General features: G+C 42.9%; 1 protein-coding gene across 1 annotated transcript; it reads right to left on the bottom strand.

The window, feature by feature from the left end:
- Positions 1–8,537: 8,537 nt before the first annotated feature.
- Positions 8,538–9,914, bottom strand: MELLADRAFT_90632 (uncharacterized protein; the record flags this gene model as incomplete). The annotated part of the gene is made up of 4 exons (XM_007413792.1): positions 8,538–8,545; positions 8,593–9,207; positions 9,272–9,822; positions 9,871–9,914. 4 exons carry the CDS (start codon positions 9,912–9,914, stop codon positions 8,538–8,540), a joined length of 1,218 nt encoding a protein of 405 aa, XP_007413854.1.
- Positions 9,915–14,963: the final 5,049 nt, after the last annotated feature.

Here is a 14,963-nt window from a genome sequence, read left to right as displayed (position 1 = left end):
AAACCTCCTCTGCCTCCATCTCCACGTCTTACTTCAACTCATGTTCACCATTTGGATACCTCGCCGGTTTCAACTTCTCATCCAGCACATTATACTGAACCAGTTCAGTATAATGTCTCCAATCGATCCCTCACTTACCCACTTTCAAACACCCACACCCAGCACACAGACCAAGACCTACCTTTGCCCCTCAAGAAGAAACGCAAAAGCGTCAAAAAACCCAATCGGACACACTCACCACCAATCCTGGATCCATCTCTCGATTCTACTTCGGAATCCGCACCTGTTGCCTCTCCTCATCCTACACATGAACCACAAGCCGTTGAAGCCACTATTCACCACTCACCTGGTCTTGATCCCTTGGTGGATTACGAATCGGAGCCTGCGCCTGACAGTGAATGTTTGGTGAATGAAACAGTCTATAAAACTCACCTTAGTTTAGTATGTACTTACTGAACCCCGATTCTGTCCAACAGCCTTCACCTACCCTACCCCCCATCAATCAATTCGCAAACAAAGAACATGTGGTGAGTCATTTGTTTTCGTCACCCCCATCAACAGATACCACATAGATTGCTACTGATGGTGATCGCTCTCTAACACCAATATGTACCTCAACAACACCAAACACACCCAACAGATATCGCCTATAGCGCTATCACCTATAGCTGATGATGAAGAAGGCGATGAAAGCTTTCAATTGGACTCTTTGCTACCATCCACCATACGTCTCCCTCTCCAGGATGACGACACGCTAATGCCTAACACGGAGTGTGTAATCACAACGGTAAGTTGATCCTTACGTCATATTGTTATTTCAGCCTGGAACTGACCATGTCGAATTGTCTGTCTAGGAAAAGAAGCATAAACTTCCGCTTCCAGGTCAAGGGACCACAAATCCCCGTAGGTCGACTAGGCACAACAAGACGGATACAACTTCGATCTCTGGCGCTCGCAGGTCTGCCCGCACCTGTGTCACCAAAAAAGTGTGTACGTTGATATTTAAACATCATATTTAGTCTTGAAAGTATAGTTGATATGAAACAACAATTTTACAGGACCCTTGCGTCCCACCCTGGCTTTGTGACCATGTTTCTTCTGTCTCCAACCCACGAGCCGATGGTCATTGTGGTTATCGCGCCATTGCTATCAGTCTGGGGAGATCCGAAGATGACTGGAATTCAGTGCGAGAAGATCTCATTGCTGAGCTACAGTCAAAACCCGATTTCTATGAAACTCACTTCCATGCACGCAAAAGAGGTGATGGTGGAATTGCTGAGCACATATCGGTCATTAGAACTCATCGGCAAGAAGTCTTGGACACCCCTTCACTCTGGCTCAATTCGGCTCAGATGCTCTACCTCATTGCAACCACCTACCAGCGGCTGTTCTGTGTCTACGGTCCAGGTAATCAGACATTCTCAGCATTGCCCCTGGACATTCCTGTAAATGATAACCCTCCTATTTTTCTATGTTACGATCAAAAAGCTTTACACTTTCTGTCACTCTGTCTTATTACTTCACCGTCCCTTCCCATTCCTAAGCCATGGCAAGAATGGTACCAACTAGCTCAACCACAGGCACTAGCCTGGGGAAATAAGTACAAACCTCATTTCTGTGTGTTTAATCAATGTATCCGCCCCATCCTAGTAGCTGAATCCCTGTGGTTGTATGGGAATCATAATCCCATATATCTTGATTCCACATCCGATTCTGATTCCAATTAGCGTGCTTGTATAATAATACACATGTGTGTTGATTTATTTATTCGACGTACTGAAAAGAATTTTGTATATTTGAATGAATGACCAGGTATTTGATCCATTTGCCCAAGTCCATTCAACTTCAGTCAAATCTGATAAAAAATAATGATTGACCCCGATTGTGATTGAGTACTGTTTATATCAAGACTAGGAGTTATATTTCAAGTATATGATTCCTAGTTAACAACATTAAAAGAAAACAAAAGATTGAAAAAGTTACGGAAACGAAGAAAACAAAAGAACGAAAAAGTTACGGAAATAAATGCAAACCAACAAAAGTCCAAAAAAAACTCATCAAGTACTCTATCACCTACTCCCACAGTATCTCATCCCCATTCATGTCATACAATTGTTCATAAACCCGCTCCTCCTGTTGCTCATAAAAATCTGGCTCCTCCGCAATCAGTACTGATGTCAAATGGCCCCATTCGATGTTTACCCAATCAACAACCTTCGTCCAACCCTCTTCTAAAGTTCTGTCCAGTGGGTCACAGCCAGGCAACTCGGAACGAGTCTCACTAAGCTGCAAACTGATATCTCGCCAATTCTTCCACAATTTACAAGCCCGACGTGCCACAATTGTGTAAAGTGCTAACTTTTGAGTCTTCTCTGCTGCACCTAGCTCTGAAAACAAGTTGTAAATAAATTGAACAACTTGACCTGCAAAGACGTAAGCGACAAACCTCTTACCTTGGTCAATACTATCCTTCAGGTTAATAATTTTACCGTAATACTCAATGGACCAAGCCATCATTTGGCGAACTTCCCGTGCAATACGGCGCAGCTCTTCTTTGGCTGACCTTTGAGCCAAGAAGGCTTGAATGCCTTGTCGAATTCGTTCACCTTCCGCGTGGTCACCCTCGTGTATTTCATCTTCGCCCCGGTCCCAGAAGGGATCATCGGTATCCATGGATTCTATGGTTTCAAAGTCTGGCAGTTCCACACGCGCACTTCTTGGGTAAGCTGTGTGATATTTATGAACCCGTCGCTCATAAGTGTTATACTTTGTTCGTAGATCTCTTAATTTGTCTCTACATTGGCGTGCGTGCTGCTGCTGTACTCTCGTGCCTGGTGGGAGACATGTAATTTCTGTTAGGATGGGACTGGATGAACACATACATTTGATTCACACCTGAGCTGCGATGCCGACGTAGCCTCGATTCAATGACCCCAACTTTGGCTTCATACAAGCTTCCCCGCGCGACTGACAAGGCCACAAGTGCCGTTTTTTGAGTAGCTGAATATAAGTCCCACATGTCAGCATGTTGTAATCATCTCAATCTGAATCTCATTCCGGTATATGGAGACCTACCTTTTGCACCTAACAGGTTTCGGAATTCAGCACCCCCGAGTTTGTTTGCCACAGCATCAATACGCTCTTCAAAATCTGCAACTGTTCCAGGAAGGGCCAGCAGCGCATTTCGTTCAGCTTGTGTCCTTGCCCTTCGATCGGTTGCTTGCATTAACTTAAGTCGAGCACTTCATCCAGTTGAAATGAAAGGTCAGAAGTAGTCTACTACGGGTTGATATCATACTTGGCCTTGTGACTTACAGAGCGGTATGCAGGCCTTCCTCCAGACCGAGTAAGAGAGCTATTTTCTCTCTTTTCTCTTTCTGCGTCTCAGTGATTACATCGAGCTGTCTTGCTCGTTGAGCCATCCACTTACCCTCGAAGTAGGCCGCATCGCGTCCAGGAAAGCCTTCGCCGGGGGTTGACAGCGTTGTAAGTGTCTTGGAAGCCTCTTCTAGGCGCTCCTGCGCCTCGATTTTCTTTCTTTTAAGATGATATACTGTCAAGTATATCATCAGTATGTGAATGGTTCGGAAGGCTAGGTGAGTAATAATCACCTACCCGCTTCATGACGCAGACGTGAATTGACATGAGCAGATCGCATGTCAATCGCGTTGACCCGATGTTGTGGGGTGGCGTACCTCAGTGGAGGTATCAGTGGGTCCAGTCCCGACCATACCCTCTCACTGCCTTCACCATCAGACAGGCCCCACCCTAGATTAAGCCGGGGATTCCAGCGTAGCTGGCAAGACCACCGATGGACATACGCGTGGAAGACGCTGGTGCCAAATTTGAGCCGTCCGTGAGCCCGTGCTTCTGCAAACATTCCACGCTGATAGCCAGTCATTAGTTCCATGGAGCTGGGTTTCTGGACCACAAAACCTTACGTTTTCAATTCCAACAAGCATTGTGCAACCAATGTCGTACAAAAATCCTATAGAGAGTCCATGGTTTTGGGTCATTTCGAGTATCCATGATATCAAACTGTAGCTATAGTGTAGCCTGAACAATATCATGTTCAGTGGTGAATATTTGGAGATAAGGACACAAGGAAATTACTCACTTTTCACCGCTTTGCACTATGTTAGCAAAGCGAAGAGAGTGGTCGTGACGGCACACCATCACCATGAGGCCCGTCTCGTCGCAACCAGCCCAATGGCCTTTCCCTCGAGTATCATTTGCCGCTGTATGTTGAGCTGCGCAAGCTTGCTGGATCAATGCAAAAAAAAACCTTGAACTGGTGGCGGTAGAAATAGACATGGTTGAAGGTCACATGACATCTTACAAAGTCATCCTCAGGCTGCCCATTCAGCCGCGCCTCCATCCGTTTAACTTGCTCGTCCGGAATAAACAGCGGTGGCATGTTGGTAGGCACTTTCGCTGCTTTGGTTCCCGCAGCGATGTGACGTCGATGCTGGAAATTCCCATCCATGCATACAACGATATCTGGTTCTGAAGGGACCGATTCAATTGGCAAAGGTGGGCCAAAGCATCGAGGACAGTTCTCGGCCACTTTGCCAAGAGGAGTCAGGTGCAGTTCTTCATCAATTGCTGCTTCGGTCATCGCCAACATAAGTCGATAGGCATCCACTGCCCATGACAGCGGTGTGTGCCATCGTCTAGGCTATAGTGAGTAACAATAGGTTAGTTTTTTTGGTTTGGTCTTCACTTTGGATAAAGCGGGTCTGAGCACACTGCTAGCCAACTGACCTGCTGATTTTTGGTAAGAATCAAGGGATTGAACGCGTCCAGGAAACCATCCAGTGCTCGAGCAAAAGGGTCTATTCGGATAGTACAGAACTTCCAGAGAATATGGAAGAATCGAAGAAGCCTGACGGAGAAGGCGGTCTGTGGATATTTGGGCGAGCCTCCAATGTATCCCATCAGGATAAGTCGGGTTTGATCGCTTCGCTGACATGAACAAAATCGTATTCGAACCTTACGGCGGCCTGTCCACAAATGGAATCCGAGTGATAAGTACAATGATATAGAAAACTTACAAGTTGGACACTCACTTAATATGTCAACGAGATCCACATCTCTTTCTCGCCAATAAGATGGCAGACAATTACATGGAGCCTTGTGATCAAAGTCCCAAGTGCCCGGATTTCCCCATTGGCTTGTCTTCATGCCACATTCCAGATAAGCGACAAACATTTCTTGCAAAGCCTGTTGAAGTATGAGATAGCGTTCCTGTCTTTCAGTTTCAAGTAGAGCTTCATGAATGTCATTAATAAAGTCCGGAATAGCATTGTGATGTCCGTCCTCATGATCATGATTCATGTCATTCAAAAGGTCAACTGCCTCATTATCCTCATCGTAATCGCCGTGTCGTTGGTTGTTGGTTTGAGAGGTAGATCCACGAGCCTGATGTCGCGCTTTTACCGCCTTTTTCATCTTCTTGAAATACTTCTTCTGTAGATCAGTCTTACCGGCCTTGTTCCAGTATGGATTTTTGGGTTTGAAAGGTTGGTGAACACCTATGAATCGAGGCATAACTCTTGTTGTCGTGGAGGTGACTGACGTGTGAGTTAGTGATATATAATAAATTAAGAGGATGAGGTCAAACATGTAGTGGGCCTGTGTTTCCTCATAACTACATGTACATGTGTGTCATGTCCGTGAAATGTGCAGACTCTCGTATATGGCTACCACGGAAATTCAAAGGGGCCATATTCGACATCTCATGTATAATCAAGTGACAGATTATCTTGACCTTCACATGTTATCTATAATCAACTGGCAGATCATCTTGACAATGACAGTTCATTCCTCCTGATATCTGATCAAGCTTGAATACATATTACAAATTACATCTGGTGTAACCTCTGAAATGATGTCTTTGGTTGTGGTTTTTTTAAACCTCTGAATGACAATAAAAATATGAGTCAGGATAAAAGTGGCAAGTTGCATTGTTTCCTAACACACTGCATCTATGTCTTGAACTTTAGCCTTTTTAATTAATATTTGGCCCAGCAAATATTAATCAGGTTATCAATTCATAGTAAGTAAGAAAATTGTTGAATGACAATAAAAATATGAGTAAAGATAAAAGTGGCAAGTTGCATTGTTTTCTAAAGATGCAGTACACACTGCTTTTATGTCTTGAACTTTAGCCCTTTGAATGTTATTTGGCCCAGCAAATATTAATCAGGTTATCAATTCATAGTAAGTAAGAGTGGTTAAATTCTATGAAAGCTTTCTATCATGTATAAGAAACAATGGCTCTGAAGATTCCAACCAAGGGTTGCTCAGAGCAGTCATCCACTTTGGTGAAGATCTTCCTTGTTGATTCTGCTCTACTTGCATGATTTGCAATGGATTCATCCAAATATGTATTCAAAGAGATTAACTTTTGGCCTTCCTGATAGTTTGTTAATGTTTTCATTCATCTATAAAGAAATAATGGCTCTGTAATTACCAAGGATTACAAAAAGTAGACATGTATGTAGTATTCCAACTTGATACTTTCTGTTGTACTTGAATGATTTGCTCCAGTTTCTTCCAATTAAGTATCAAACAGAATAAGTAAGATCTTCATTTATAAATCCAGTGGTGATTAAGAAAGATCAAGTTGCATGATTATTTGGTCAGCATAATCATGCACCTTCCATGTGGAAATGTGTTGATTATTTGGGTTTCCTTATGCATGGCCCTGAAGTTTCCTAGGATTGAAAACTGTAGTCATCCAAAGTGGTTTTCCAACATATCAAGCAAGATCTTCCTTGTTGATTCTGTTCTAATTGCATTATTTGCACAGAATTCATACAAATATGTATTCACACATAATAAGTAAGAACTTCCTGGTTGAATCCAGGGGTGATTAAGATAAGATCAAGTTGCATCATTTGGTCAGAATAAGGAACTTGTTGGTGCCCCTTGAGCAATATAAAGTAACTCATACAAATAAGAGTTCAAACACTATAAGTAAGAACTTCCTTGTTGATTTCAGGGGTGATTTCAACTATTTGCATCACTTGGTCAGAATAAGGAAGGTATTCCTTGTGGAATACCAGGGTGTCTATGTTCAACGCACATGATTGGGTGTGCCTTTAGCAATATAAAGTAACTCATGAATATAAAGTGACTCCTAAATCTAACTCATTGATATCATTGTGGCGCTAGCTAATCAACATATCAGGAAATCTTGACCTCAGTACAAAGGTCAAGATTTGATCAGATAATAATGTGAAGTGATTGGTTTAAGTCTTTTCTGTAAATGACTAAAAATTAACATAATAAACAATATGACTAACAAGAATATGAAATGAATGACAAACCTGCTGGAGTTATAACATTTCAGAATCCTTCTTAATTATGAAATGTTTGTTCTTTTATAAAGACCAAGTTAAAAAAATATTATACCCTTGACTGTAAATGACTAACAATTAAACTAAGAACATCTATGAAATGATTGTCAAATCAGCTCAACTAAAGAATATGAGTTATTCTTCAGTACATAAACACACCAAAACATTTACACTTTCAATGGATCTTGGGAAGGTGTCAGCATGTGTAAGTATTAGTTTTGATTACTCCCTGATGAACTTTCACAAACCCTATTTAAACATCCATGTCTTTGCATGTCTTTGGCCATGTGGATAATATATCCATATTATGGATGTAATAGATTAGAAAAATCAAGATGACAGCGACACCTCTCACCTCTTCAGTTAAACATGGTATAAAGCATCATGAATATCTGGTATCATGCAATCAAGCCAATATGATGGTGGTTTGGAAGGAGTTGTAAAATAAAGAATTTTAGTTTACATTAAAATCAACGATTTGAAAGCAGTAAGGGGTTCACTGTGACTTTATTTCAGATAGATCTAAAATCACCTATTTTAATCAGTGGTGATTATATTAAGGCAATCAAAGTAAAAACATTGAATACCAGAAGAAACCAATTGGAAGACCAGGACAACAGAAATAAAATTCCCAAAGGCCACCTCGACTGCCTACTTATGATGTCTTGGAAGACAGCCTACCATTATATACAACCGTAGCAACATTCAAAATGAATAAGTATTTGATCCACAGTCCACATTTGATCTTGTTCCACATTGTTTGCATTCATGTGTTTGACAGTCAAACGTTTCGTTTCTCACATTTTGAGCGTGAAGTCCTGGAATCAACAGATGTTTAGATATTGACCACCACGATCATGTACATTGTCTCAAAGTCTGCCTACATCCAAAGAAATACATGGATGTAGGAAAACGATCAAGATACTCAGGAACGCTAAAGGTGACAAATTGGCAGTGTGAGGAATCTAAATTACACTGAGAAGCAACATCAAGAAAAAACAATCGGGAAACCAAAGGACACAGATTTGAGGGCGAGGAGTGACGCTTTGAAAGTAAATACAAACAACTAGGTGTCCAATGTCAAGCCTGCTAATATCCTTTCATTTGGATCGCTTACGCTTATGATGCGCCATAGGTTGAAGGAACTTGGTCGATTTATTTTGAATCTCCTGTTCATAGCACTTGATGACAGATCTCTTGTATATTTCCCATTCGATGTCAGACTTACCTTCCTTCATTTTCAGCAGTCCATCAATTCGATTAACTAAAGCGGCACTGATTTGCAGTGAACAGCCAAAGCGGGTTATAGGCGAATCTTTTGGGCGAATCGGGATCCACCCTTCGTTGTATGTAGTTGAAGCCGAGGTGTGATGAAGTTCATCCGATGCCCAACAGCACTCAACAACGCCATCACATCCATCGAGACACAGCTCAACATGATATTGATCCAAGATGAAATAACAGCCTTCAATGTCCCCTAGATAGTCGGATAACTCGACCCAATGAAGTTCACCTGTGGCACGATTGATTCTTGAAAACAAACCATAGGCATAAGGGGTGGCATCGAAATCTGGGTGAGGATTGTTATTAAAGCCATCTCGAGTGACAGCAATACTGGAGGCGATGACATTGGCATTCGGGGAGTCAGACCATTTTTTGTCGGAGAACGATGGGACAGAGAATTTGAGAGCGAGATCGAGGTTAGATTGAAACGCCCGCATGCATAGCGTGGACATCCACTCTGCGAGTGTATCATTGATGATTGCCAAGTCATCCATCCTTGCTTCGTCTTTGGCGATGGCTTCCATAGTCCTGGATGTCTTCGCACTGAGAGCTGTCACACCTGGAATTCAAATGTTAATTAGACATTATACCGAGCAACCGATTCAAAACCGGATAGGACATACCTAGTTTGCGTCCTTTGTCGGAGGCTCCTCTAAAGCCGGCAACATACATCTCACCAGGATGTTTGATACCTTTCATCGCATGATTGACTTTCACAGTAGATCGGGCTAAAGCATGATTGTATATCGTTTTAATTGTGAAATTCATTTTATTCATCTTCTCCTCAGTTAGCTCTGAGAAAGGAGAGAATCGGATAACTTGCAAGACCTTCCAAGTGTCGGCATCCAGGATAACAGAATTTTGGTGCGTGATTTTGAGGCGAGGCGTGTCTGGCAGGTTGGTCAGGTCGTACTTCTTTAGAAAATAAATGCGACAGTCGCTGGGAAGACCTAAAGATTCTGTGAGTTCTTTCCGGAGGGTGTCGAAATGTGAGGTGCGGGCTGTCCGGCGATTCAGATGATTGGAAGGACCAGGATTAGGGCGTATGCGTGTTCGCGCGTTACTTAGCCGCTTGCCGTGATTTTGACTGCTGGATGATCGTTTCTTTTTTGAGGGCTGTCCTTTACCCATGGTGAAGTGGGTTCGGCGCGCGCGGGCAGCAAACAAATCAGATCTAGACCGCAGATATACAAGTCCATGAAAGGGTCAGCTGAGGTTTCACACTTTGCTGAAAATCGGATATCTCGGCACACCATCTGTGCCCATGGAGTGGAGAAAAGCTTTGCAACAAAGACTTCGGGTATGTTACGTCCCTCATTAGGAAACCACACCCAGATATCTCTGATTGCTCGCTTTTCTCCAGTCCATCAGCAACCAGATGAAGGCTAAGTATCACATTAGTTTGGGTGTGAATCAAATCGAACCTTTGAATGAAGACTGAAGAACCAATAGGTTTGACAAAAAGATCCAAATGCGATACTGAGTAAAAGAGATGGGAAAACGAGAATGAGAAGGTAGCGTTCTTGTGAGGCAAGTGAAAGGAATCGAGATGAATAAGATTGAGTGACGTTGAATCGGACTCTGATGAGTAGACCAAGATGGCAAATCAGCTACACACATTTAAAAGGGATGAAAGTAAGTAGACGTGAGAAAACAGGGAGGTATGAGTGTGTACCTGAGTTGAGCTGTCCAGCCATTTTGGTCAAGGGTTTTTTGTCCTGCCCTTTCGAACTGAGTAACGGATAGAAACGGTTTCAACCCATCAAGGGTTCAGGTGAAACGTCAAACGCCAAGGCAGGCACAATGGGAGTATCGTTGGGAAAGTGTGTCGTGGTGATTCCGTCTTTCTTACTGTATGTAGGTGTGGGAAGACATAAAATACCTGACTGAGTTTTTTTTGTCTTGATTTGGCCTGATTTGGGCCACTCTACGTGAAAGTTGTATTGATTTGTGATCCCTGTATCTAATACCTGTAACCCCAGACGTGTATCGATTGTCAAACGCCTGGTGCGAACCCGCTATGTATTCCATGATCATTCATTAATAGACGCTTAATCCGTAATTCGAAACGCAGCACTATCATAGGCACCATTTGGAACGATTGCAACAGTGAAACAATAACTCAAATAGGAATAGGCACCGTCCGGCGTCTGATCCTCTTATTATCGGCGCAGTCGTCAAGGTCCACATTTTATATGTATTTCACTATAACTTCCAGCAGGTGACTGCTGATGATTCTAGAGCAATCTGGTCCTTCGTGAACCGGGCTCAATGTCAATGAAGTAATTCAACAGATTGGACATTACCTTTGGAAAATATTCCAAACTGTGTGACAGTTTTGTTCACACTTGGAAATCTCATTGTTCCGACTGTGCTACATGGAACTCTCATTTCGACAACATTTGTGTTTCCAAAATAATGAATTTTATTATTGGATTTTACTAAAAGCAGCCCCCCCTTCAAAGGCTTGACCGCCCCCTTTTAGTCGGGGAAGAAGAATACAATATAAAAACGGCTGTCAGTTATTGATCCGTGTGAATGCAAAACTGAACATCAAGGGGGCGGTCTTGAATTCAGGTGAAATGGAAGCCAATCGTTAAAAGCATCGTTATCACCTCCTCCTGCTTTCATGGCTTAAGATCTGTTGTTGGACTTGGTGCTTGGTGATTCAAAAATCTCCTTCCCTGGCGTTGTTTACAATCACAAATTTCCTCTTGCCCCCCTTTCGCAGTGATTGATAAATATTTCTACTTCTTCCTTGTTCTTTCTTGTGATGATTAAACACATGCGCACGTAAAGAAAATCGATCGGTAATAACCGAAGCAAAGATTTGATTGATAATGATAAGATCCTTCATTAGATCAAGGTTATATGTTACACCTCACATTCAGACCAACATGTATCACGGTTGATAAGTGATGATGAAACATGATTGGATATTTCATTGCTTCATCGTCATCATCATATAGAGAAAGTCGATCAGAAGAACATGCGTTATCAGGTGTTGCCTCTGCCATGCCAGAGACTGGAAGCAAGATAGTATCAATAGCATTCTGTAGCATCTCATCCAGTTTCCATTTCACCTGAATTCAAGACCGCCCCCTATGTGTTGTTTTGAATTCACACATATTCAAACGCTTTTGTATTGTAAACGTCTTCCCCGACTAAAAGGGGGCGGTCAACCCTTCAGAGGGGGGGCTGCTTTTAGTAAAATCCTTATTATTTCGTAACGAAAATATTATTTCTTAATCAAAAGGCATCAAATCCATAACAGAATGTGAAGTATATGGCTCATCCGGCCGAATGGGCAGGAGGATTGTTGACACGGATCACTGTATATCTTCGGCCTAAGATGTCGTCATACCATGCCTGCATCAATTCCTTATCGTTCATGATAGATGCAGGTCCAGCGGCAAGCATTTCAGCGGTAACCTTTGAGTCACGGGTCTGATGCACCTGAAGGCGTATATCATTGGGAAAACTGATTTGCCTCAGTAAAACGTCACACTTTCCTTGTTTTGGATGAATGTGCACTCTAGGCTTAATGAGCTTGGGTTTGATGTGTTGGAGGTGATCGGCTTGATGGCAAAATAGAAAATATACAGGATAAAGGCAGGGAAAACAGTCAGAAGCATCGGTGTTTCCGGGTCTGGTTGCATGGGGGCACTTACAGACAAGGCCATTCAAGGCGGATGTGAAATTTTTGCGAAGCTGGTCATTTGCGCTAAGTCCTGTGGACTTTTGCTTCTGGCTCGAACCTCCCCGTCTAGTGGCAAAGCGATCAAAGCGTTCCAGAAGGTGGTTTGGGGCAGAGAAAGAAGTGAGGTACACCCGATCAGAGCTGAATTCCTTGGACCACCCTGCTGAAGAATTTGTGGTGGTGGGATTCCACGACGCAGCCATGAGATGGTAGTGCATGCCGTAACTTTTATGGGCGGCTTCGAGCTACAATTCACAGTTTCACATATGTACGTTAGAAACTTGTATTTTTATGAGGCCATAGAACATAACACAAAATATAAAAACCGCACAGTGGAATGGATGTGCTCAATTTGTGCGACACCTTTTTTTTGATACCTTGCGCTTTGATTGGGGTGGCGACTTAAAGCGAGTTCCTTTTTTACCTTATTGATATTAACCAGCCGATGAAACACGGGTAAATACTCCTGTTCGTCAATAGAAAGTTGTTCATGAAGACTGAGATCGATGGCCTCATTGGATATTACCAGTGCTAGGCGGTTGAAGAGCTCTTTGCTGAAGATCTTGACATCGGGAGTTTGCTTGAGTTGTTGCCATATGCCACATACATTGTCATTGTAGGTGGCAAGAAGGCGAGTTTCCTCTGAATCATCATCGGGGGGGTGGCGCGGCGCGGTCTGTGGCACTAAAAGTCAAAGTGTTGTCAATTCTCAGCGTTAATGAACCAGTGAACATGAGGTTCAAAGGTGCCGTAAAACATACTGATGTTTTCGACAGTAGCGGCCAAGCTGAATTTGCGGAAGATGTGATATGGCTTTTGGTCATCAACACGGGTCGCACGGTGACTGTAAGGTAAATCTTATAATTATAAGTCCGGATATGTAAACTTGAACAAAAGCGATGATATACTCAACATTCCATATTTCATTGTATCAAATGAAACACCACCAGCAATGCTTAACACCTTTAATCTCGTCATCAATTCGTCCTTGAGGGCTCTGGCTTCATTGAGAATATCAGGTGGTATTCGGCTGTTAGCAAAAGCTTTTGTGCATTGGAGGTAGTGTTCGAGCTCGTCTGAAGTCCATTCGTCGGCAAGGTCCTTGTAATTGAAGAGGGTTGGTGTTGTTGTGGGCGATTTGGGGAGGGCCAGCCCATTGTCATCTACGGCATCAACGCTAGGGTCAGGGATTACAAGGTCGTCATTGTCAGGTAGCGTGGTGGAGGTGTTCTTCTTGGCCTTGGTACGTCTCCTTCTCTTCTTCTTGGGTACTTGGGATGTGGGCGGCTTGGCTGTGGTTCCTTCTTGTTTGTAACACATTAATTAGGGACGTTGCAGCGTGTGAGTAGAGCAATATGTAAAAAAATACCTGAACTATTATCTGATTCAACTTCGGAGTCAGATTGATCTGAATCAGATTGCTCTGGGTCTCAACTGTAATGTCAGCAGAGAGGAACTCATTGGTTATGAAGGTAAGTGTTGCTGACCTTCGGAAAATTCAGAGCCTGCTTGACCATCTTGCCACGAGGCCTTGATGCAGTCAGTTTCAAGTGTTGTGGAAGTTAAGAAAGGGTTGTATGTACAGACCTAGTTCATCTTGGTAAGTCTCTGTTCTTTGCTTATTTTGTCGGCTCCCACGAGTGATAGGCCCAGAGTGGGTGATGGGGGGAGGTGACTTTTGTTTGATTGGACGAGGAGGACGCATCTATATGTTGAATGATGATGAAGTGGATGGAGATGAATAAAGTTCGAGGGTACATGTGAAAATGACAGAAGTGAGCTGGTGGGGTGTTTTCATGGTTTTACGATGCACAGGGTGTAGTTTTTTTAGACTAGTGTGGTAGAGTTGTGGTCTGAAGGTGTGTGTGGATGTTGCGGACGGATTGAGCTATCAAGGTATGTACTACTGACAGTTGATGGTGAATCAATGACATGGTTGACATTTTCTGCGACAGCCGTGCGTATGGATGTTGAGATGGTGGGGTTTGTCTCCCCTGGTTTGTTTCTAGACCAGTAATACAGTATGGCTTGGTGGGGTGTGGACATTAATTGTGCGATGACGATGATGTTGATGGATCGATTAGTAATATTACACATATGTATATAACATCAAGTGAAAAGAAGACAGAAGATAGCAAAAAGTATTCGTTTTGTAAAAATTGTTATGATGCTTGTGCATTTGTTGCAAGATGCGACTTGATTGTGAATGGTCCTGTGAGATGTTTCTCATTGTTTGAGATGACAAAACGAGAGCGTTCAATGGTTGAAATACAATGGTGTTGAAATAACCGATGCACAGCACCAGATCGTATTGTCAGTTGGTGATGCTGAGTGATTGGACACCGGTGTGATTGGAGCGGTGGATTTGGAAATGTAAAATGAGTATCCAGTGGTAATGAGAGGCCGGTGGAATGTGTATGGGGTGGTGCGAGGTAAGAGGGCTTGGTAAGGGTGTGATGATAAGATCGAGTTACATATGTGAGTTAGGGTAGGTGTTGATTGGGTGGGTGAAGATGGATGTGGTATAGCATCGAAAGTAATGCTAATGGTAAGGTGCTTGGGTATGTATGTAGTGGTGAGGTTTTGTAAGACGGAATCTAGCATCGAGAAGTAAT

The sequence above is a fragment of the Melampsora larici-populina genome (genome assembly GCF_000204055.1).
Source record: "Melampsora larici-populina 98AG31 unplaced genomic scaffold MELLAscaffold_39, whole genome shotgun sequence".
NCBI lineage: Eukaryota > Fungi > Basidiomycota > Pucciniomycetes > Pucciniales > Melampsoraceae > Melampsora > Melampsora laricis-populina.
The sequence above is the reverse complement of the archived record's forward strand: the minus strand, read 5'-3'. Positions and strand labels throughout refer to the sequence as shown.